The sequence below is a fragment of the Culex pipiens genome, chromosome 2 (genome assembly GCF_016801865.2).
Source record: "Culex pipiens pallens isolate TS chromosome 2, TS_CPP_V2, whole genome shotgun sequence".
Lineage (NCBI taxonomy): Eukaryota > Metazoa > Arthropoda > Insecta > Diptera > Culicidae > Culex > Culex pipiens.
The window spans coordinates 136672030-136696381 of NC_068938.1; the positions used below are offsets into that span (position 1 = coordinate 136672030).

The following is a 24352-nucleotide window of genomic DNA, read 5'->3' on the forward strand; positions in this document are numbered from 1 at the left end:
ATCACCCTATTGATGGTGATATAGTTTCAAAAATGACTCAATGTCGCCTCCAGCTTCCATCGCTTCCAGCAACTTGTCTACATGAACTTTGTAATCAAAAGTTAAGAAGTCGCCTTTGATTTAAAGTATGCTCATTTTTGGTTTTAAAGTCACGCTCGTCCAAAACTGAAAAATGGATTGATTCTTAGTCACCTTAGTCAGTAGCCTTTGCAAACAATAACATTGTTATTTTTTTAAATATTGACTTAAAGGCGCCTTAGAGATGAATTCGCTTTTGGCTTAGAGTCAGCTTCTTAGTGCAGTAATGACTCTAGAATGAAGTGGGCTGTTTATGAAGTATCTCATATTTGGCATGATCATGAAACATAGTGAGTCGCCTTAAACTGACATTTACATGTTTCATTACGAATTATTTGTGAGGTTTGTGGTTGCTCAAACTGCAAAGAGTTTTAGATTTAAAAACTGACTTAAAGGCGCCTTGTATTTGCGATCCCTTGGCGTAAGAAGGGAAATCAAGTTAGTCGCCTTACACACTATTGTGTTTCATATGTTTATAATACCTTTAAAAAACTTTAGAACTGAAAGTCAACTGTATCACCATCAATATTGAGATGAGTCGCCTTTATGGCTTTGCCACTAATTCAAACTGGTTAAGTCTTATATTGCATAATTAACCTAAAGGCGCCTTAGAGTTGGAGACACATCAGTCATTGATACTTTAAAAAGTTGGCATACGATGCTCCTTTCTGAAGCAGCCATTTTAATTTTTGAGAAAATTGATTTATTTATAAGTTGGTCGCCTCAAAATAGCTGTTTATTGAGTCAATATACTTGTTTTATCACGAATCGCCTTTTTGAGTTGGTAACTGTTGCAAAATGCAATAAGTCTTTTATTTAAAAAAAAAAAACTAACTTAAAGGCGCCTTGTAGTTAGTCGCCTTAGACAATAACTTTCAACTGAGAGCGAGTTGTGGCGCTATAACCACGGCAAATAGTGTCCAGGGCATTCGTGGAAATACAATGTCCCATCCCAGAGGGTCCCGGAGTACCAAACCTTCTTAGCATGGTGCTCCCAACGAATACAACCAAATCACGGAGCGTATGGTGGTGTGTCCCCACGCTTCTTCCTTCCCTGTCGATTCAGAATTGTGTTGTTGTTCGAACACTCAGTGCTCGAACTCAACCCAATTACGAGTCATCTCTGCGATACGGCTTTACGCAGTAGTCCAGGCCGCTTTAACGCTTGTGATGTTTCAATGCATTCCGATGCAATGGCGCACTACAAATGTTAATAAATGACAAGAAGAGTGCTAGGCGTCATCTAACCTAAGGCACTCTCCAGGATCCCTTCGAAAGATTGGCTGCGCTAGGGTCTGATTAGAGATTAGATTAGATTAGACAATAACTTTCAACTGATAGTCAACTTTTTCATCAAGAATATTGTGTTGAGTCTCCTTTATGGCTTTGCCACTATTTCAAACTGGTTAAGTCTTATCCTGCATAATTAACTTAAAGGCGCCTTAGCTTTGGAGACACTTCAGTCTTTTATACTTTATAAAGTTTCATACAATGCTCCTTTCTGAAGCAGCCATTTTAACTTTTGAGAAAATTGATTGATTTATAAGTTAGTCGCCTCAAACTAGCTGTTTATTGAGTCAATAAACTTGTTTTATTACGAATCGCCTTTTTGATTTGGTAACTGTTGCAAAATGCAATAAGTCATATATTTAAAATAAACTAACTTAAAGGCGCCTTGTAGTTGCAGTCACTTGGGGAAAAGGGTTAATACATTTAGTTAGCCGCCTTAGACAGTAACTTTCAACTGATAGTCAACTGTATCACCAAGAATGATGAGTCGCCTTTATGGCTTTGCCACTAATTCAAACTAGTAAAAAACTCTTATACTGAAAAAATAGACTCAAAGGCGCCTTAGAATTTGACGCCCATGTTCAAGTCAAATTTTGATGACGGCTTGCAATAATTATGACTATAAGTCGAAGGCGCCTTTGGCACAATTTTAACCAAATTTAGAGTTTTACACCCTAAAACGAAATCCCGCAGCACTGTTACGTCATCAAGTACCAGAAGCGTCGTCCCAACTCACCTTAATACTGTCGTAGCACGCGGTCACGCGTCCATTCTGCACCTCCACGTTGGCCGGCGGGTGGGCGAACTTGCACTCGGTGTCCGGCCGGGAGCACTTGTTGCGCTGGAACTCGCGGCACACCTCCAGCTGCAGCCAGCGGGAGTCCTTGCCGTTCAACAGGTTGGTCATGTTCATCATGGCGGCCATACAAGTGTTACTCTCTACTTTGGGAGGGGGGGAGGCGGGTGTGTGTTTGTGTTGTGGGTGTTGTGTGTTTGGGGTTTAAAGGCGACTCCGGTTAGGCCTTCACACAGAAAATTTGAGGAACGCAACGGTCTCACTCAAGCTGGGCGACGACGCTGTCACTAACACTACGAACAATTCTTCTTCCTAGGCGCCTTTTGATGGGCGCGCTGCGCGCTCTGCGGTATCACAAGATAAGTCGATGTCGGCGATGTCACACACACACACTCTTCTATATTCCTATGGCAATTAAAACGAAGACTAGACTTGCTTCTTCCTTCTCTCTATCTCTTGGTTTGAGTGAGTTTGATGCTACGATTAAAAAATTAATTCCTTCGTACTTATGTGTGCTTGTGTGTGTGTAGTTACTCAGGAACGGACGTTTATTGGTTTTCTTCTCTCTATCGATTTCCGGTCTGACTGACTGCTTCTCACTCTCTGTCGTTAACGGGGAGAAGAGGGATAATTTGCTTCGCTGAACGGACGTTAGCTTTGATTGTCCTAGGGAGGGGGAAGAGTCTTCTTCTTCTTCTTCCGGCAAGTATTTGGTAACTTCTAATTACTTTCTTTTAGCCCAACTTTTTTTCTCTCCTCTTTCAGGATGTGCAAGTGTGAAGACAGTGGTTTCTTCCGTTTTTTTCACTTCTCTTCTGTTTGGATGTAATGAGCTGTTGGCTTTCTTCTTCTTTTTTGTTTGCCGTTCTAGTTGGTGGATGCTGCTGAAGATGGCGCTGCGAAAAGCTCAAGCAAAGGGGTGGTGGCGGCGGCGTTGGCGGCAGAAAGCTGGCGGACTAAAAAGCTGTTGGCGCGAGGAAAGAGGGCGGGGGCACACTGTCTGTAATGAGAGAAGGAGAGAAGAAAAAAACATCAGTCAGAACGTTAATCAGTGGTAAATCTGTGCTGAATCGTGGATCAAAGGAGGAGAGTTTTTCCTTATTTTTTGAGTTTAAGATTGTTTGGGGCGGAGGGGGTTTTTGCTTTGGAAGCTGGAAGGATAAATAGCTGTCTTCTTCTTAGGAAGTGGGTTAAAAGAATGTAGTTGTCGAGGAAGTTGTTGGCAATACCAGGAAGTAGTACATAAATTAAGTCTGACAGAGTATTTTCGACTCTATTTTTATTTTCTAATTATTTGTTCTGTGTTAATCCCAAGAATACCAAAGTTATGAACCAAGCCTGTAATTGTTTTCACAGCAAATGCGCTCCCTTCTCGACATTGTAACTCCATAAACAACGACCCAAAGTAACCAAGTCTTGCCCCATTTTCCACACCCAAAACGGCCAAACCTCTCTCCGCGCGGGGGAGTTGACTTACTGTTTACACTGCCATTAGCCTTACGGAATTGAAATTGATTCCATTTCTCAATTAAAATTAAAGACCACCGCCTCGCAGTTCCGACTGTTTACTGTCAGACCGGGAAAAACAACGCACACACCCCACCCTCTCTCCCCCTAAAAAAGGCGACCTTTTCCACCCAAGATCGGGGTTTGTCCCTTTTTTGCCCGAGAATATTTACATATTTACATTGATTTTCCCCGGTGGTGCGGCGCGAAAACATCACCTCACGCACACACACACACACACCCAGGGGGTGGCGCACCCTAGCACAAATACATAAACGCGAAGGGCGCCATGCGGTCGGTCTCGATCACTATTGATACAGCGTCACCGCCACTACCCACCCACAGAAAAGGGCAAACAAAGTTCGTGTAATCAGTCAACACACAGGGTGAACTCGAGGTGGGTGTGGAGTTTGTTAAGGGAGTGCACAGTTGAAAAGGTGGAATTTTGAGGTTAGGTTAGCTCTATATGCGGATATAGGGTTGAGTTAGTGCTTGTTGGCATTTGTTTATCATTCTTACGACTTTAACATTCTGTTCAAAAATCGAAACAAAATTCTCTGCTCTCTCCCTTACCCAGCTGTTCAATTATTTTTGCAACAAATGCCTCAACACAAACACACGCCCACCGACAAAAGGCACTCCCCCGCAGTCAAGACAGAAAAAAAAACCGTGATCATCGGCCCAAGTAATTGGATTACTCGATTACACGCACTTTTTTGGACCGACGACGGCGGCGATGACGACGCCCAAATGTCGTCGAATTCTCTGACAAAGTTCACCGCGTGTGTGTGTGCGTCTTTCTTTGCGTTTCGGGTGACGGACTTTTTCTTCGGGTAGGCCCGCTGGGGACACAACACAGGGTTGAAGTTTGTAAGCTTTTACACTGTTTGTTGAAAATTACTTTAAAACTCTGACTTTTTAGATCAAATAAAGTTGAAATTTTAGGTGAAACAGTATGATTTGATTTAAAATTGAAAATATTTCGCCAAAAGAAGTCAACCCTGAGTTCAGCCGTGCCCGTTCGATGTTGACTTCGAATGCCTTCGATTGATTCTCGGAACCTTAAAATCGGTTTATCGTCCTGGTGGGTAAGTCTATTAAAATTTCCCGGAATTTCTGCTCATCTCTGGCCGCGTGGCGTTCAAAATCAGATCACTAGGTCATGCATGATTGATTGTGTCGTGTTGTTGACTCCAACTAGATGAAAATAGCACCGAACTTTAACGAAGAAAGTGAGCACTGATGACGGAAAACGGCAGTTGACTGAACTTGGCTTGAGAAGAAATAATTTTAATGGAATATTATTTTTTAAGAATTTTTTAGATTTATTCCCATTTTAACCTATTAATGGAGCAAATCAACCAGAGCTATCAATATATTTTTTTTATTCTTCCCCTAAAGTACAATCAACAAAACAATTGAAAACAAAGTTTGACTACTTTTGTAGTCAGATTGTTGCAGGATTGGGTCCGTAAGTTTGGCAATGGAGCGTTCTTTTATAACGTAACGCAGTTGGCGGGAGGATGGGTAGGAGGACTTGTTACGGTCCATACACAACTTTTAAAATTTGTATGGAAATGTTGTTACGAGAGGGGAGGAGGGGGTCTAAAAATCCAAATTGTTGCGTTACATAATAAAAGAACGCTCCCCGACTCAAAATTACGTAATTTTGTTGAACGATGTTTCAGGGCAATTTCACTTTGATAGGTTTGCGATTTTTCCGCAAAATGAAGAGTACAATTAAAATACTTAAGGAATGGTTTAGAAACATACTGACCGTGGTAGAGAAGTGTTCAAAGTACCTCAAGAAGAACTTTTCATAAAATTTTGACAAGTTTAAAAAGTTAGTTAACTATAGTTAAGAAAATGTTGATGAAAGTCATTATTTTAAACTTCTCAAAGTGTCATGATTTTTAATCGGAAAATGGAATGCATTTTCGGATTCTTTGGACAATTTTCCGCTAGGAGAAGGTTAAAAAAGTTTGTAAATAATAAATAATATGAGTTTTTTAAACACATTCAAAAAAATCTCCAAATTTATATGCAATTTCAGTTGAACAAATTTCATGTAAAATGTGAAAACTTTTGATTCGTGCTTTGAATTCAGTATAAAATGCAATATAAATCGATAATTTTATAAACAAAACTAGTTTTAACAAATTTCAGGCAAAATTCCGACTTTTTAACAAATTTACCTAAAATTTATATGTATTTTGCTAAAAAGCTTATACATATATCAGCTTCTTTAGTGATGGTACATTCAACGTACAAATAAAGTTTGAACATCTTAAATATGATTTTAACAAGAAAAACTATGACTATCAAAGTCACCCCGGAATTAAAACTAAGAATTTTTAACGTAACTATTTTTCTAAACATTATTGAAAAAACTTTTTTTCCGAAATAGTACATGGACTTTGTGCAATCTACCCCAGTACATGTTTAAAAAAAATAATCTTGAGAAAAACCTTACCTGTTGGAAAATATTCTAAAAACAAATTGAAATCCTATCAAAGTCACCCCGGTTTACGGTATGTACAAGAAAAAACCGTACAAAATCTTAATAGATCAACACACAAAATACTCATTGCATCATTTTATGCAATTTTCTAGAATATTTATCAAATAATTAAACAATTCAGTCATCCTAGACTTTTTATGATTTTAGAAATTTAAAACTCAAAATATTATGCAAAAACAATTCTAAAATCACAGCACATCCTAAACGGCATATTTACCAAAAGTAAATTAGTTTGAATAACAAAAGTTTTTAATCTGAAAAGTTTACACAAAATTCCACTCTTTCAATCCAATATTTTTGTAACTTTTTTTATTACTTTGTCCTATAAATTATTTTATAATTTATTTAAAATACATATCAAATCTTTCTAGATTTGAGACAAATTAAATGAAACTTGTTTATCGTTTTATAATTATTTTTCAAAAAATTTGACATCTAAATTGCTCAGGAAGTTTTGCAATTTCTTTCGCTTGAGTTTTAGATGTCGCCCCTTTCAAAATTGGTTTAAAAAAATAGGGGCAAAAAAATATGTTTCCAAAAAAAATCAAAATTTTTCATGAAAAAAGAAGTCTAATCAACTGAAAACAATCTAAATACATTTTTCTGCATCGATAATCATATTTAGCATGTTCGGGCTAGTTTAAAAATGTTTTAAAATTTTTAGGAAATTCCAATGTACAGCACCGCAAAAACTTTATTTTTCGCAAAAAAGAAATTTTCGTCAATACTTAGATATTTTGGAAACTAATAATGGCAAAACAACTGGACAGGTGTCCATTGCATTTTAAAACACTTTTTTTATCCATAAAAAAAAATTAGAATCGTGAAAAATCACGAGCCCTACTGATTTTACATGGTGTATAATTTTTTTTCTGAAGATAACAAATAACACTTGAAGTTGGCAAAAGTTAATTTAATTTGATTTTAATAATATGACAAGACGTGACTGAATTAAAAATATATATAACTAGTTTATCTAAAGTTTGAATATAATGTTACACACATCAGTCAATTTTAGTATTTGTTTGTTTGGTGCATTCTGAAAGTTAACTAAATGTGAAGTGACTTGAATGGTTATTAAAGATAAAGTTAAAAAAATAAAGATAACAGAAGGTTAAAGAAATTGACTCAAATCAATAAAAAAAACAAAACAAAATTCTACTGATAAATAAATGCATTTCGAGTTAGCAGAAAACAGTTAAATTTGTATGATCAAATGGGTAAATTAACAAGTTCTCGTATCCAACAAATCAACAAAATAAAAAGATATTGAAGAAACATAATTAAAAGATGAGACACAAAAATTCCAATGGACAAAAGGTCGAAATTAAAAAAAAAACATAAAAGTCATAACTTTGCATCAAAATCATTACCGTCAACTGGGGTGAATTAGGACACATGGGGCGAATAGGGACAGCAGTTTTAACAATGTTCGAGTACCATATTTTGATTTTTCTGGTTGGTTTCGGATAGAACAGACTCAGACCAACAACATGTGTACATCCATTTCCAAATTTAAAACCTTTAAGTGCTCTAAACACTGCTGTCCCTATTCAGACTGTAGTCTCGATTCACCCCAGATGACGGTATAAAAAAATATTATATTTTTGTGAGAAGAAGTCAAACATGTTTTGAAAAATTTCATAATCTTCAATTTTTTAAGGTTCCTGCAAAATTCCTGGAAGATTTATGATTTTTCAAAATAATTTATTATTGCTTCTGAAGCATATCGGTAAATTTTTACTTTCTCTCAAATTTATTCTTGTTTTGATTATATTTTTGTTCGTTTTTTTCCAAACTTGAGTAGTTTCATGAAAAACGTTTTATTAGAAAAGTCTAAATTCTGTGATTTTGCTTCTGAAATATTTTTGTGAGCTTTTCCATTTCTTCTAACATAAGCAGTTTTTAGGAGAAAAAGTCAAAATTCGAACATATGTAAAGAACCTAATTATCTCATAATTCTGTCAGTTTTTGCATTCCCTGAAACATTACCTGTTTTAAATATAAAAACGTTACTTAATCCACCTAGGTGAATGGGGGCTTCCTCTTCTCGGTTCATACACAAATAAATGTATTGAGAATGTACATGTATATATAGAGGCGATTCGTTGATTGAGTTCTAAAATTCAACTAAATTGGTAATATTATTGTTCACAATGATAAAGCTTAATTTTCTGGGTACAATAACCCTTTGTACGACCGCAAAGGATTTAAAATGGATTTTTAAAACAATTTAAAATAATAACTTTGCGATCCTTTTTGACTGAAAGCAGAATACTTAGTATATAGTCTAGAGACTTACTAAATCGAATGCTATTCAATCCGAGTAGAAGTAAAATACGCCCATGTTCGTCGACGAAAATCCATGTAAGCAATGCACGCGAGTTTTTACACCGTGACGGCATAGGGGGATGGCGTCACTATTTTTAGACCACGTTTTCCACTTTTTCTTATCGAAACCGACTACTTTATCGACTTCATTTTGCTGGGCGAGATAGGACGCCGTCTATTTTTAGACGATGACTCAGCACTTTTGCACTTAAAAAAACCAGATGGCAGCACGATGTAACGCCACGTCCCTATGCAGTGCTCGAACGAGTCAAAATTTCCGTAAACTCTCTCCTTCTCTCGCCTTGCATTCCGCTCTCACCTTCTACAGCTAAAGCGAAAATTTAAGAAAGGGTAAAAAGTGTATCGCTAACGGAGTCGATCGATGGCTCATGGATAGGTATCTAAGAACACATTACATATTGTCATTTCCCGAAATGACTTGACTTGTCTTGGCTTGGCGAAGACGTTTTTGAGGCTATTCTGGTCCTGATTTGAGGTCGGCGGAATCTTTGCATGCTGGACGCGATTCACAAAGGGAATTTTATTTCCTAAAATGACATTCGAAGCACGATGAAAAATGCTTTCGAGTGAAGTATAATAGTTCTGGGTTTTTTAGCCGGATGGGCGAACCAGCATGTGATAATGCATTGGTATCGTCAAAAATAGCAGTTTAGTGCAGATATTAGCGACTAAGCCTAATAATTCGTCGAGATATGTATCTCATTGGATTGGGTTTTGAAAAAGCTTTACAAAAATGTGCAACATGCCGAAATTTTGGTTAATTTTGGCCACGTTTTAGTCGATTTGGAGGCGGCTGAATGCAAACAGTTTTCTTAAAGTGGCTGTAACTTTGGCTAATTTCAATGGATTTTTGTCCCGTTTCAGCCGTGGATGGAGGACATTCCAGACTACCTAGTTGTGCAAAAATGAAGCAATTTTGAAAATTTTTCATCGTTTTTTGTTTTTCCATTTTAGTTTTGCAAATCGTTTTTCGTAAATATCTTTTGACAGGAAAGGGCTACGGGGAAGATTTTCAATAGCGACTTATCGGAAGCTAAGAGGGATCGAATGCAACCGGAAGTGTCCAAATCCGTTCAGCCATTTCCGAGAAATCGAAGTGCAATTTTTTGGCCAATTTTCAAGTGATTTTATATGGCATTCCTCGGAGAGGAAGCCAAAACTCGGGTTCCCCCAAAATAAAATAATCTGCCGTTAACCAATTGCGACCAGTTGGTCGCGTTCTTGTTGCACTCTTCTCAACAAGTCGAGTCGGCGTAGTGAGCTAGGGCGCGCCCTAGAATTTTATTTTTGGCCGTGGGTTCGAATCTCGTTCTCTCCCGCTCGCTCTCTGAGCTGATTTGTTTTTTTTTTTCTCTCTGCGCGTTGTCGAGCAATCTTCCGGCCGGAAGGTGCTCGACTTGGTTTTTCGAGCAATCTTCCGGCCGCTCGACTTTTGGGGCCATGCTGGACCTGATTTGAGGTCGGCGGAATCTTTGCATGCTGGACGCGATTCACAAAGGGAATTTTATTTCCTAAAATGACATTCGAAGCACGATGAAAAATGCTTTCGAGTGAAGTATAATAGTTCTGGGTTTTTTAGCCGGATGGGCGAACCAGCATGTGATAATGCATTGGTATCGTCAAAAATAGCAGTTTAGTGCAGATATTAGCGACTAAGCCTAATAATTCGTCGAGATATGTATCTCATTGGATTGGGTTTTGAAAAAGCTTTACAAAAATGTGCAACATGCCGAAATTTTGGTTAATTTTGGCCACGTTTTAGTCGATTTGGAGGCGGCTGAATGCAAACAGTTTTCTTAAAGTGGCTGTAACTTTGGCTAATTTCAATGGATTTTTGTCCCGTTTCAGCCGTGGATGGAGGACATTCCAGACTACCTAGTTGTGCAAAAATGAAGCAATTTTGAAAATTTTTCATCGTTTTTTGTTTTTCCATTTTAGTTTTGCAAATCGTTTTTCGTAAATATCTTTTGACAGGAAAGGGCTACGGGGAAGATTTTCAATAGCGACTTATCGGAAGCTAAGAGGGATCGAATGCAACCGGAAGTGTCCAAATCCGTTCAGCCATTTCCGAGAAATCGAAGTGCAATTTTTTGGCCAATTTTCAAGTGATTTTATATGGCATTCCTCGGAGAGGAAGCCAAAACTCGGGTTCCCCCAAAATAAAATAATCTGCCGTAAACCAATTGCGACCAGTTGGTCGCGTTCTTGTTGCACTCTTCTCAACAAGTCGAGTCGGCGTAGTGAGCTAGGGCGCGCCCTAGAATTTTATTTTTGGCCGTGGGTTCGAATCTCGTTCTCTCCCGCTCGCTCTCTGAGCTGATTTGTTTTTTTTTTTCTCTCTGCGCGTTGTCGAGCAATCTTCCGGCCGGAAGGTGCTCGACTTGGTTTTTCGAGCAATCTTCCGGCCGCTCGACTTTTGGGGCCATGCTGGACCTGATTTGAGGTCGGCGGAATCTTTGCATGCTGGACGCGATTCACAAAGGGAATTTTATTTCCTAAAATGACATTCGAAGCACGATGAAAAATGCTTTCGAGTGAAGTATAATAGTTCTGGGTTTTTTAGCCGGATGGGCGAACCAGCATGTGATAATGCATTGGTATCGTCAAAAATAGCAGTTTAGTGCAGATATTAGCGACTAAGCCTAATAATTCGTCGAGATATGTATCTCATTGGATTGGGTTTTGAAAAAGCTTTACAAAAATGTGCAACATGCCGAAATTTTGGTTAATTTTGGCCACGTTTTAGTCGATTTGGAGGCGGCTGAATGCAAACAGTTTTCTTAAAGTGGCTGTAACTTTGGCTAATTTCAATGGATTTTTGTCCCGTTTCAGCCGTGGATGGAGGACATTCCAGACTACCTAGTTGTGCAAAAATGAAGCAATTTTGAAAATTTTTCATCGTTTTTTGTTTTTCCATTTTAGTTTTGCAAATCGTTTTTCGTAAATATCTTTTGACAGGAAAGGGCTACGGGGAAGATTTTCAATAGCGACTTATCGGAAGCTAAGAGGGATCGAATGCAACCGGAAGTGTCCAAATCCGTTCAGCCATTTCCGAGAAATCGAAGTGCAATTTTTTGGCCAATTTTCAAGTGATTTTATATGGCATTCCTCGGAGAGGAAGCCAAAACTCGGGTTCCCCCAAAATAAAATAATCTGCCGTTAACCAATTGCGACCAGTTGGTCGCGTTCTTGTTGCACTCTTCTCAACAAGTCGAGTCGGCGTAGTGAGCTAGGGCGCGCCCTAGAATTTTATTTTTGGCCGTGGGTTCGAATCTCGTTCTCTCCCGCTCGCTCTCTGAGCTGATTTGTTTTTTTTTTTCTCTCTGCGCGTTGTCGAGCAATCTTCCGGCCGGAAGGTGCTCGACTTGGTTTTTCGAGCAATCTTCCGGCCGCTCGACTTTTGGGGCCATGCTGGACCTGATTTGAGGTCGGCGGAATCTTTGCATGCTGGACGCGATTCACAAAGGGAATTTTATTTCCTAAAATGACATTCGAAGCACGATGAAAAATGCTTTCGAGTGAAGTATAATAGTTCTGGGTTTTTTAGCCGGATGGGCGAACCAGCATGTGATAATGCATTGGTATCGTCAAAAATAGCAGTTTAGTGTAGATATTAGCGACTAAGCCTAATAATTCGTCGAGATATGTATCTCATTGGATTGGGTTTTGAAAAAGCTTTACAAAAATGTGCAACATGCCGAAATTTTGGTTAATTTTGGCCACGTTTTAGTCGATTTGGAGGCGGCTGAATGCAAACAGTTTTCTTAAAGTGGCTGTAACTTTGGCTAATTTCAATGGATTTTTGTCCCGTTTCAGCCGTGGATGGAGGACATTCCAGACTACCTAGTTGTGCAAAAATGAAGCAATTTTGAAAATTTTTCATCGTTTTTTGTTTTTCCATTTTAGTTTTGCAAATCGTTTTTCGTAAATATCTTTTGACAGGAAAGGGCTACGGGGAAGATTTTCAATAGCGACTTATCGGAAGCTAAGAGGGATCGAATGCAACCGGAAGTGTCCAAATCCGTTCAGCCATTTCCGAGAAATCGAAGTGCAATTTTTTGGCCAATTTTCAAGTGATTTTATATGGCATTCCTCGGAGAGGAAGCCAAAACTCGGGTTCCCCCAAAATAAAATAATCTGCCGTTAACCAATTGCGACCAGTTGGTCGCGTTCTTGTTGCACTCTTCTCAACAAGTCGAGTCGGCGTAGTGAGCTAGGGCGCGCCCTAGAATTTTATTTTTGGCCGTGGGTTCGAATCTCGTTCTCTCCCGCTCGCTCTCTGAGCTGATTTGTTTTTTTTTTTTCTCTCTGCGCGTTGTCGAGCAATCTTCCGGCCGGAAGGTGCTCGACTTGGTTTTTCGAGCAATCTTCCGGCCGCTCGACTTTTGGGGCCATGCTGGACCTGATTTGAGGTCGGCGGAATCTTTGCATGCTGGACGCGATTCACAAAGGGAATTTTATTTCCTAAAATGACATTCGAAGCACGATGAAAAATGCTTTCGAGTGAAGTATAATAGTTCTGGGTTTTTTAGCCGGATGGGCGAACCAGCATGTGATAATGCATTGGTATCGTCAAAAATAGCAGTTTAGTGTAGATATTAGCGACTAAGCCTAATAATTCGTCGAGATATGTATCTCATTGGATTGGGTTTTGAAAAAGCTTTACAAAAATGTGCAACATGCCGAAATTTTGGTTAATTTTGGCCACGTTTTAGTCGATTTGGAGGCGGCTGAATGCAAACAGTTTTCTTAAAGTGGCTGTAACTTTGGCTAATTTCAATGGATTTTTGTCCCGTTTCAGCCGTGGATGGAGGACATTCCAGACTACCTAGTTGTGCAAAAATGAAGCAATTTTGAAAATTTTTCATCGTTTTTTGTTTTTCCATTTTAGTTTTGCAAATCGTTTTTCGTAAATATCTTTTGACAGGAAAGGGCTACGGGGAAGATTTTCAATAGCGACTTATCGGAAGCTAAGAGGGATCGAATGCAACCGGAAGTGTCCAAATCCGTTCAGCCATTTCCGAGAAATCGAAGTGCAATTTTTTGGCCAATTTTCAAGTGATTTTATATGGCATTCCTCGGAGAGGAAGCCAAAACTCGGGTTCCCCCAAAATAAAATAATCTGCCGTTAACCAATTGCGACCAGTTGGTCGCGTTCTTGTTGCACTCTTCTCAACAAGTCGAGTCGGCGTAGTGAGCTAGGGCGCGCCCTAGAATTTTATTTTTGGCCGTGGGTTCGAATCTCGTTCTCTCCCGCTCGCTCTCTGAGCTGATTTGTTTTTTTTTTCTCTCTGCGCGTTGTCGAGCAATCTTCCGGCCGGAAGGTGCTCGACTTGGTTTTTCGAGCAATCTTCCGGCCGCTCGACTTTTGGGGCCATGCTGGACCTGATTTGAGGTCGGCGGAATCTTTGCATGCTGGACGCGATTCACAAAGGGAATTTTATTTCCTAAAATGACATTCGAAGCACGATGAAAAATGCTTTCGAGTGAAGTATAATAGTTCTGGGTTTTTTAGCCGGATGGGCGAACCAGCATGTGATAATGCATTGGTATCGTCAAAAATAGCAGTTTAGTGCAGATATTAGCGACTAAGCCTAATAATTCGTCGAGATATGTATCTCATTGGATTGGGTTTTGAAAAAGCTTTACAAAAATGTGCAACATGCCGAAATTTTGGTTAATTTTGGCCACGTTTTAGTCGATTTGGAGGCGGCTGAATGCAAACAGTTTTCTTAAAGTGGCTGTAACTTTGGCTAATTTCAATGGATTTTTGTCCCGTTTCAGCCGTGGATGGAGGACATTCCAGACTACCTAGTTGTGCAAAAATGAAGCAATTTTGAAAATTTTTCATCGTTTTTTGTTTTTCCATTTTAGTTTTGCAAATCGTTTTTCGTAAATATCTTTTGACAGGAAAGGGCTACGGGGAAGATTTTCAATAGCGACTTATCGGAAGCTAAGAGGGATCGAATGCAACCGGAAGTGTCCAAATCCGTTCAGCCATTTCCGAGAAATCGAAGTGCAATTTTTTGGCCAATTTTCAAGTGATTTTATATGGCATTCCTCGGAGAGGAAGCCAAAAAGACTAATAGTCTGTCTTCAAAAATCAATTTGGAAAAAATCTGTATTTGTGAATCGTTTTTCCAGGTTTGATTCGCTGATGTTGATTTAATTAATTTTGATTTTGTCCATTTGACCTAATGTCTTTGGACCTTTTGTTTTTCATTTTTTTCCAGTATTTTTGAAAGTTAATTGCAATTTATTTAAGAAAATTGTAATGAAGTAAACTAAGAATATATTTAGCTGAATTGAAACAATTTTGAATTAAATGTATGTTATTTTAATAATTTAAATTTACAGAACTTAAGTTGACTTAAGATGTCAATTGACGAAAGAAGTGAACTCGTAAAGATGTTTGAGAATTTGATGAAAAATTGACTGAAACAGAGTACATTTAATTGGTAGATAGAGGAATCCTAGTTCCATCCAGTTTGCTGTTTATTTAGCAAAACTGAACAAAGCTAAGCTACCCGATTCAAATTGAAAAAGCCTTCAGAAGCTGTAATTGAAAGTCAAATTGCTGATATACCAACACTAGATACTTGATAAGTGACATGTTAATCCCATAGGTTATGTTTCCTAAAATTGACTTAAAACAAAATTGGTTCAAATCTACTTTAATTCGAGAAAATCACTTATTTGATAGAAGGCAACTGGAATTGACCTTTTCAAACCAACATTTAAACAATCAACCGAAATGCAAATTTAGTCAACAACATCGCACGCATTCTGTCGTGCATAATCGGGAAGCCATGATTCGTTTCGAAAAACAATTCCCCTTCGATGTTGATGACTGTGAATCGCTTTGCAAAATCCGACAGGAGGGTGGCGACTTGGTAGCTAAAACACAGACCTGCCCATTGTTAGACGAGTTAATGAATATACGCGGCGTACAGATTTACCACTCTGTGAATGTCACCCCACGTGCGTGATCGATTCACCTGGACGAACGCAGCAAACATAACCTCTCTCTTTTCAACCTCATGCTAAAGTGTGTATTATTTACTTTGTAGGCCAACGATGGAGGGGGGGATCTCGTAATAAAATGTAAATATTATCTCATTCATAAAACGCAACAAAAACAGCGTTGAAACTGTTTCGTAACTGAGAGTGTCGTACCGCAACTCGCAAACTACCCCATCACTACAAAGTCTACAAAACGCCTAGATTCATCTGACATTTGACGACCTGCCTGTAGTAGCGAGAGAGAGAGAGAGGGAGGAAATGGTTGATCTTGAGACGGAATCTAAACAAATGTGGTTTATTGTTGTTAGAAGCTTCCACAGGCCATGTGAGATGATTTTGTCACTTGGTGTTGGCGTTGAAGTTCTGGATGTTCATGCGTAGGTTGCGGCCGTCAAAGACGGCCATGATGATGAGGTCAGCTTCAGGGCGTTAGATCCGTCTGTGAGGAATTTATTAGAATTTTGGCAAGGTTGAATTAGGTTGAAAAAAGAAATCCATTTTCACAATGTCCATCTTCAATTCTTTTCCAAAAAAAAAGACGAAACAGGAAATAGCCTCCATTTTCGATTCTAAAATCGAACGATTCACACTTCAAAGACATAAATCCTGGAGTCTATATCGCCTTTCGAGAGGGGGTAGCACCTCCACCGTCCGGATGCAACACTCTTCTACCCCAAAGGAGGAACCCAAATCGGATGGAAGAGTCCCCCCTGGAGCAGACGGGCAGGCTGCCAGCCAATCAGATGATTCCGGAACAAAAAACTCTTTCGAACCGAGCTCGGCTGGGAATGCACTTGAATTTTCTTCATTCAATTGAACCCAATCCAAGCCGGTGGGATTCCCCACAGTCACATTTCTACCCAGCAAAACAAATATCCTCCGAAAGCTGAGGGTATTTGAACTTGAATCCGTCGTTCTGTGTCTGAGCCGGCGCCGGGGTGTGAACCGAGGTTCGAGATTTTCTCCGGAAGGAAAACCAGCAACGGCAGCAGCTCTGTGGTGGAAATTTGAGAAAAACCAATCAATAGTGCTGCCGCACGAGCTCGTCGCCCAGACTTTTGTTTTAGTTAGTAGCAGGATTGCGAAGGGGGTCGACGGTCGCTCGATTGCTTCCGGCCAGGGGGGGGTTTGCCCGGGAAAAGTTGGGCGAAAATTGCGGGAGGTTCACTGGGAGTGCAGTTTTAAAGGGGAAGGATTGAAGGAAATGTTAGAAACTGGAAATGGAAAACTACAAACTGAAAGCTAGAGATTGAAAATCAACTGAAAAACAAAAACTAAGACATCAACCTAATCTTTGACAGAAACATTGACGCTCGTTAAAGCAGCTGGTTTGACGCGCAAAATGCAAATCTTAGTCACTAATTGAATGCAAACGCGAGTCCCATGCGTGCACGACCGGCGACTTGGAAGGTCGTGGCCGGCCACAACACGAGGTTCTGGGGGGAAGGAACCACCACTAAGTAGCACCACAATGGATTACTATCAACTGTATAGGTACATAGCGAGAGAGCTGGCGGTGAAAAGGTAAATATGAAGGAAACACAACAAAAAAACAAGGCAATGACGATGATACCGCATTGTACCGGCGACTTGAGGTCGAGGGATTCGCCCTTTAAAGGCCATGTTTGCTTATTAAAAATTAATTGAAAATAAAATATCTTAAATTACTTATAATAGTGAATCACACAACAAGCGAATATTAGAAGATCATAAAAATAAATAATGAATTAATTGAAATTGTGAAAACTAAATACATTTCAATGAAAAACAAACAAAAAAAAACATACACAATATTTGAAAATCGAAACTGCATGCAATAGTTGAAGCAATGAAAAGTTAAAATTTCGGGATTTTTCGAAAACCGGGAATTCCCGAAATGGAAAAAAAAAACAAAATTTTGTTCTGGAAATTCAGATTTGGTTGTAGGAAGTATTAAAGTTGAATGCAGAGTAATCGATAAGAAATTTAATGCATTAAAATTAGTATTTGGCAGATATCAGCATTAATTCGGCTTTTTAGGGAATATTGTAAAATTTTAGTTTCGCAAAATTCCTAGCGCTTTAAATAATTTCAATTCAATTTTATATATATTTAAAAGACCTGGAATTATATTGACATATCTTTATCATTAGAAATTTGAAACAAATATCAGACAAAATTATTTTTCATCATTTTCGGGAATCTGGGCCAAATCAGAACAAATGTAAGCCAATTTTTTGCTAAATGTTTTGAATGACTTCCTTTAAAAAAAGAACAGAACACATCAATTAATTCATTGATTTCCAAATTTATCATTCTAAAATCTCCTGTACCTATTCAGACTATTTTCCTCAGTTGGCAGTAGTAACGTATAGATAATTAGTAAAAAAGTATCTTAAATTTTACATTGACTTGTATCATATCATTTGTTGTCGCTTCTTGTCTTTAAGTAATTTTCAAAGATTTTTTTTTTAAATGTGTAGTTATGTCTTATAATTATGAAAGACTTATGTATTAAAAAAACTTAATCACATTGGATAAAAAAATAAGTTCATTTGAAATCCAGAGCACAACAAAGAGTAACAAAAATCCATTTTTATTATCTTTTAAGCTATTTAAAAACTGCAGTCCTTGTTAAGTTAAGAATATCAAAAGTTAATATTTTTCCCGTTTCCCGGGAAATTCAAAACCTGAGAATATTGGACGCCCTAATTCAGACGATATATATAAAAAAATGTATCTTCACAAATAAATCACAATCTTTTTTGAATAAATGTTGATTTTTTTTATGAGAAAAACAGCAATCGATTTTTTTTATGTGAAGTTTATTTTCTTTAGCAAATTAAAAACAAAGATTTTGGCAATGTTTTTTAGAGTTTTCCCTTTTTTCCTCTGCTAAAAAATACTTGAGTTTTCATAAAATAGAGCAATTTCCACAGTTTCGAATTTTTGCATTTAGTTTAAATCTAAGCATATTTCCAAAAAAAATCATTTTTTTTTATTTTTTTAATTAAGGTAAGTTTTAATTTTTCTATGTGATTTTTTAAAGGTTCAAAAATATTTAATTCATAATTGTCTCGATTATTTTTTTAAAGTTTATTTGATCATAGGATTTTTTCAGTTTTTTTGATTATAATTTTAAATTGATTTTTGGAAGTTCTGTGCTTCCACATTTAGCAGCACTTTAAAAATAAACATTTAAAATATATTTTTTTCAGATTTTTTTTATTTTTCTAAAACCATGAAAAATGTGTTAGATTTGTCAAAATGCATTTTTAAATGCTGAACAATATAAGTTTTAAATTCGATTTTTTGTTTTTTTTTAAATAAAATAAAAATATTTTTTGTTATGTTTTATTTGTTTTTTTTTTTTCAAATGTTTTTTCCTAGTGGATGATTTCAAACCAAATAAAAAAAAGCAAAAAAATAATTCTTTGAGTATTTCATTTTCTCAGACTTTGAAAGTTTGTTTTTTAAAGTATGAACTTCAACATTTCATAAAATTGTGAAGTTAGTACATTGATACCAATGAGCTTCAAGTTAGAAGGGGAAAGTTCCTATAAATAATTCAGAACCAGTGAAAAAAAAAATGCTTGAAAAAGAATAAAACTTAAATTGATTTTGGTGTCAACTTGCCAATATTTTGAAAATAAAGCCATGTTTTCCGAATCGTTAAATGTAAAAAACAGTGTAATTTTTTAAATAAAATTTCAATTCATTCATAGTCTTAATTATTGTGCAGTTTTTTACAACCCTGAATTTGTTTTAAAATATTTGTTGTGATTTTAAAAGGCTCAAGAATAAAAACAGTTAAAGTTTTTTTGCTACAGAAAACTCAGCAGGATCTGATTGAAATTTTTAGAATAGCAAAATACTATCCGACATATTCAAAAAATAAAAAAGAGTATTTTGAAAAGTAATTTTTATCAAACTTAAAAATGTAACTATAATTCAATAAAGTCTCCAGATTTCAGAAGGATTTTTACAACTCCTGCTTCATAGTCGACATTTAACGTCAGGGTTGCCAGACCTTAATAGTTAAAAAAAAGAACAGTCGGAAAAATATTTTAGATAGGAACAAAAGCTTTGAAATTATAGTTTATTAAAATGGGTCCCATTTCACTAACGACATTCTTTGGCAGGGTTGCCAAAATTTCAAAATCGTTTTATGATCAGAAAATTTTATCAGCTCAAAGAGTTACAATAAATTAGTTTTGGAAGTCATTTTCTTTTCTTGCACTTTGAATTATTTACAAATTTTTCATAAGCTTTCATAACTTAAGAAAGTGTTGCCAGATCTTCAAATTCTGTTCTTTAATGGAAAAAAATGTGATTTTTTAGAATTCCTTGATTGGGGAAAGTGGAGAGAGGTTATACATTTTTATGAAGTTATAATTTAAAAAAAAACAATTTAAATTTAAAATGATAAATAAAACCTAGTAAAAAAACAAATGACTGAAAAAACCAATTTCAACTCTAAAAAGTTAAAGAAACTCAAAACACGATAAATTTAAAAGGTTAAAAAGAAAAAAAAAACTTCAAAAAGCCCTTAGCAAGTCGAAGGTTAAACCCCGGTGCGTGAAGCGTGGGTGGGTGGGCGCACATTGGAAGTGGAAATTCGCCATTGGGCTCTCTCAGCTGGGTGGTGCTCGTGGTTAGCTAGCTGCTTGTCGCGTGTTCAGGTCAAGGCTGTTTCCGATGGTTGGTCGGTCGGCTCTGTTTGGTCTGTCGCCACACCGGCCGGGATGGTGACTAATAACCCCCCTTCGCCAGCTCAGGTATTGGCGATTCTTGCGTCGATTAGGGTGTGTTTGTGTGGCATACATAAATAGATGAAACATTGATAAAAAGGAAGAAAAGAAGACGATAAAGGAAATGGCTAGAAACAAGCCAAAAACCGTCAATTAATTAATTGCCAAACAGCCCCGCGAAGCGCTGGCGATTGAGGAAAAAATCGATTGGCAGGTGTGCGAATGTATGTGAGTTGCCGACACAGCATTACCACCGCGAGATCTATGTGTGGCGGCTCGATAATGGCAGTAATTAAGCCTCCACGGTCGATATAGAGCCAAAGCGAAGCAGAGAGGCCAAAATGGGTAAAAAAAAAAACGCGGAATGATATAATCAGTGGGCGTGGAGGAACAAATTAATCAATTTTGGTGTAATTTGCAAACATTGAGAGGCGTTTTGGGCTCATTAATTTGGAATTAGATTCTAAGTTGAACCATTATTTGAAAATTTGGTAAGAGATGAAAAGCATTAGAAACGTTTTTTTTAAATTTTCAGATTTCAATTTCACCCCTTAACGCTCCACTGCAACGTGCAACTGTCAGGTTTTCTTCACTTCTTTTTCTCTTCTCAAGCTATTTAATGAGCGGACAATTTTTCCACCTCGACGTCACTGGTGCGCGACCACTGGTTTTCCGCACTTCATTAATTTTCACAACTTTAATTAGTTCGGTTCTTATCGCTGGACCGTTTCGACCACAGACGAGTAACACTTTGAGGGTGTGTTTGTGATCGTTGGTGTAAAAAGAGTATTTTTTGTATTTGTTGAGTGGTTTAATGCTTTACGAATAAATATAATTTTGATGGTTTTTAAAAGAAATGTTTAAACATTGGATTTCTTTCCAAAATTAAAATTTTGCAGTCTAATTATGAAGTTGCCTGGCTGAAGTCATAAGTTTGTAGTCAGAAGTCAGAAGTCAGAAGTCAGAAGTCAGAAGGTCGAAGAATATTCAAAAGTTTGAACTTAAATATTTGGCTTTCGAAATCTCTAAAAATGAGCAAATTTCCAGCAACTCAGCAACCAAACCTCATAACTTCAGAACCAATTTTGATGGAAAATCTATCCTCGTCAGCGTAATCGCCTCTTGAAAACCTCCTTCGAGAAACTATCAACAAAGTCATAAAATTTTTATTCGTCCCATTAAGTCTACAAAACAAGTATTAAATACAAATCGGGCAGGCTTGTCGTTGACGGGCCCCAAACCCAATTTCCTCCCCCGAAATGTAGGCAACATAAGCTTCCTCTCTCGAGCATATTCAGAATTACCTTAAACATCGACCAACCCAAAACAGCAAACAATAAATGTACGCACAATCGTATAAAACGTGCCTCTTCGAAGGCACGACGGCAGTTTGTTCAATAATTTCCTTCAAGTCCAAAATTTTGGGGTGGGGAGCGGCTTGTTAAGGGGAGGGGCAAGCAGCAACAAATAAGGTCACACTCGGCAATAAATCTCTTAAAAGCGTCGTTTAACATGATCATAAAAACTCCCCCGCAAACATCAGCGGTGGGGAGGTGGGGGACACAATTTATCGGGAACCTCCTGCCACTGGGAAAATTTTTGGGACACGATGATTCCCTTGGAGAACCGGTTGACAATAAACGGATAAAAATGGATTTGATTGCTGATATTACAGTTTTATCATCGATGAATTAAAACGAAATAACAAAGAGTTATGAGCGCTCGCATGGGAAATCACGCCACCTCCTCCCCTTAATCAAACAGTTCCCCCCAGTGTTTGATCAGAACACAGACAAAAAAAAAATCACCAACCAAACATTGACTTTTCCGACGCGCGATGGACTGATGTTTTTCCTTCATTTCGAGAGGATGATGCTTCGGCGAGATTCGGTATCCAGGGGCATGATCTCGTCGGTGTGTTTTCATGACTCTTCGCTTTGTGAAGCTTAATTAATGCTAATGAAATTAAATCCTCGCGTGCTCGCGCAAAATAAGAACTGAGTTGCCAGCGGTGACTGACTCTTTTGGCGCGAACTGGAAGATGAAAAGTGAGAGTTGCTACGTGAAGGTGAGACTTTTAGTCCTTTTAAGCTTAGTTCTGCTTGAAAAAAGTCTTTAAAAAATTGATTTGTGACATCTAACTTCTGACTACCGACTTCTGACTACTGACTTTTGACTTCTGACTTCTGACTTCTGACTTCTGACTTCTGACTTCTGACTTCTGACTTCTGACTTCTGACTTCTGACTTCTGACTTCTGACTTCTGACTTCTGACTTCTGACTTCTGACTTCTGACTTCTGACTTTTGACTTCTGACTTCTGACTAACGACTTCTGACTACTGACTTCTGACTACTGACTTCTGATTACTGACTTTTGATTACTGACTTCTGACTACTGACGTTTGACTACTGACTTCTGACTACTGACTTTTCACTACTGACTACTTTCTACTGGCTTCTGATAACTGACTACTGACTTCTGACTAACAACTTCTGACTACTGACTATTGACTACTGACTTCTGACTACAGACTTCTGACTACTGACTTCTGACTACTGACTTTTGAATACTGACTTCTGACTTCTGACTACTGACTACTGACTCCTAACTTCTGACTACTGAATACTGATTTCTGACTACTGATTTCTGACTAACGACTTCTGACTACTGACTTTTGACTACTGACTACTTTCTACTGGCTTCTGATAACTGACTACTGACTTCTGACTAACAACTTCTGACTACTGACTTTTGACTACTGACTTCTGACTACTGACTTCTGACTACTGACTTCTGACTACTGACTTCTGACTACTGACTTCTGACTACTGACTTCTGACTACTGACTTCTGACTACTGACTTTTGAATACTGACTTCTGACTTCTGACTACTGACTACTGACTCCTAACTTCTGACTACTGAATACTGATTTCTGACTACTGATTTCTGACTAACGACTTCTGACTACTGACTTTTGACTACTGACTACTTTCTACTGGCTTCTGATAACTGACTACTGACTTCTGACTAACAACTTCTGACTACTGACTTTTGACTACTGACTTCTGACTACTGACTTCTGACTACTGACTTCTGACTAACAACTTCTGACTACTGACTATTGACTACTGACTTCTGACTACAGACTTCTGACTACAGACTTCTGACTACTGACTTCTGACTACTGACTTTTGAATACTGGCATCTGACTTCTGACTACTGACTACTGACTTCTGATTACTGACTTCTGACTACTGACGTTTGACTACTGACTTCTGACTACTGACTTTTCACTACTGACTACTTTCTACTGGCTTCTGATAACTGACTACTGACTTCTAACTAACAACTTCTGACTACTGACTATTGACTACTGACTTCTGACTACAGACTTCTGACTACTGACTTCTGACTACTGACTTCTGACTACTGACTTTTGAATACTGACTTCTGACTTCTGACTACTGACTACTGACTCCTAACTTCTGACTACTGAATACTGATTTCTGACTACTGATTTCTGACTAACGACTTCTGACTACTGACTTTTGACTACTGACTACTTTCTACTGGCTTCTGATAACTGACTACTGACTTCTGACTAACAACTTCTGACTACTGACTATTGACTACAGACTTCTGACTACAGACTTCTGACTACAGACTTCTGACTACTGACTTCTGACTACTGACTTTTGAATACTGACTTCTGACTACTGACTACTGACTCTTAACTTCTGATTACTGAATACTGATTTCTGACTACTGATTTCTGACTACTGACCTCTGACTGTTGACTTCTGACGACTGACTTTTGACTACAGACTTCTGACAAATAACTTCTGACTACTGACTTCTGACTTCAAACTTCTAATTTTTGATCTCATCCTTCTAACTTTTGATTTCTGACTTCTAACTTTGAATTTCAGACGCTAGTTTCACGATATCAAACGATAGATGTTAGACGTTAGAATTCAAACGCTAGAGTATAAACTGTCTAAATACAATTCATTCCAAAAACGAAAAAGAGAAAGCAGTTCTGACCTCGAAGCA

At 37.8% G+C, this 24352-nt stretch overlaps 1 protein-coding gene across 9 annotated transcripts in view; it reads right to left on the reverse strand.

The window, feature by feature from the left end:
* LOC120417562 (protein muscleblind) overlaps positions 1 to 24352 on the reverse strand; it is a 526440-nt gene that overhangs the window by 411120 nt on the left and 90968 nt on the right. For all 9 annotated transcript variants that reach the window (XR_008212114.1, XR_008212116.1, XR_008212115.1 and 6 more), the window contains exon 2: positions 2105 to 3164. Coding sequence is in view for 6 of the 9 variants with exons in the window: in XM_052708165.1 (XP_052564125.1) it covers positions 2105 to 2293 (189 nt within the window). In the remaining 3 variants the exon portion in view is untranslated. The remainder of the gene's footprint in view (positions 1 to 2104; positions 3165 to 24352) is intronic.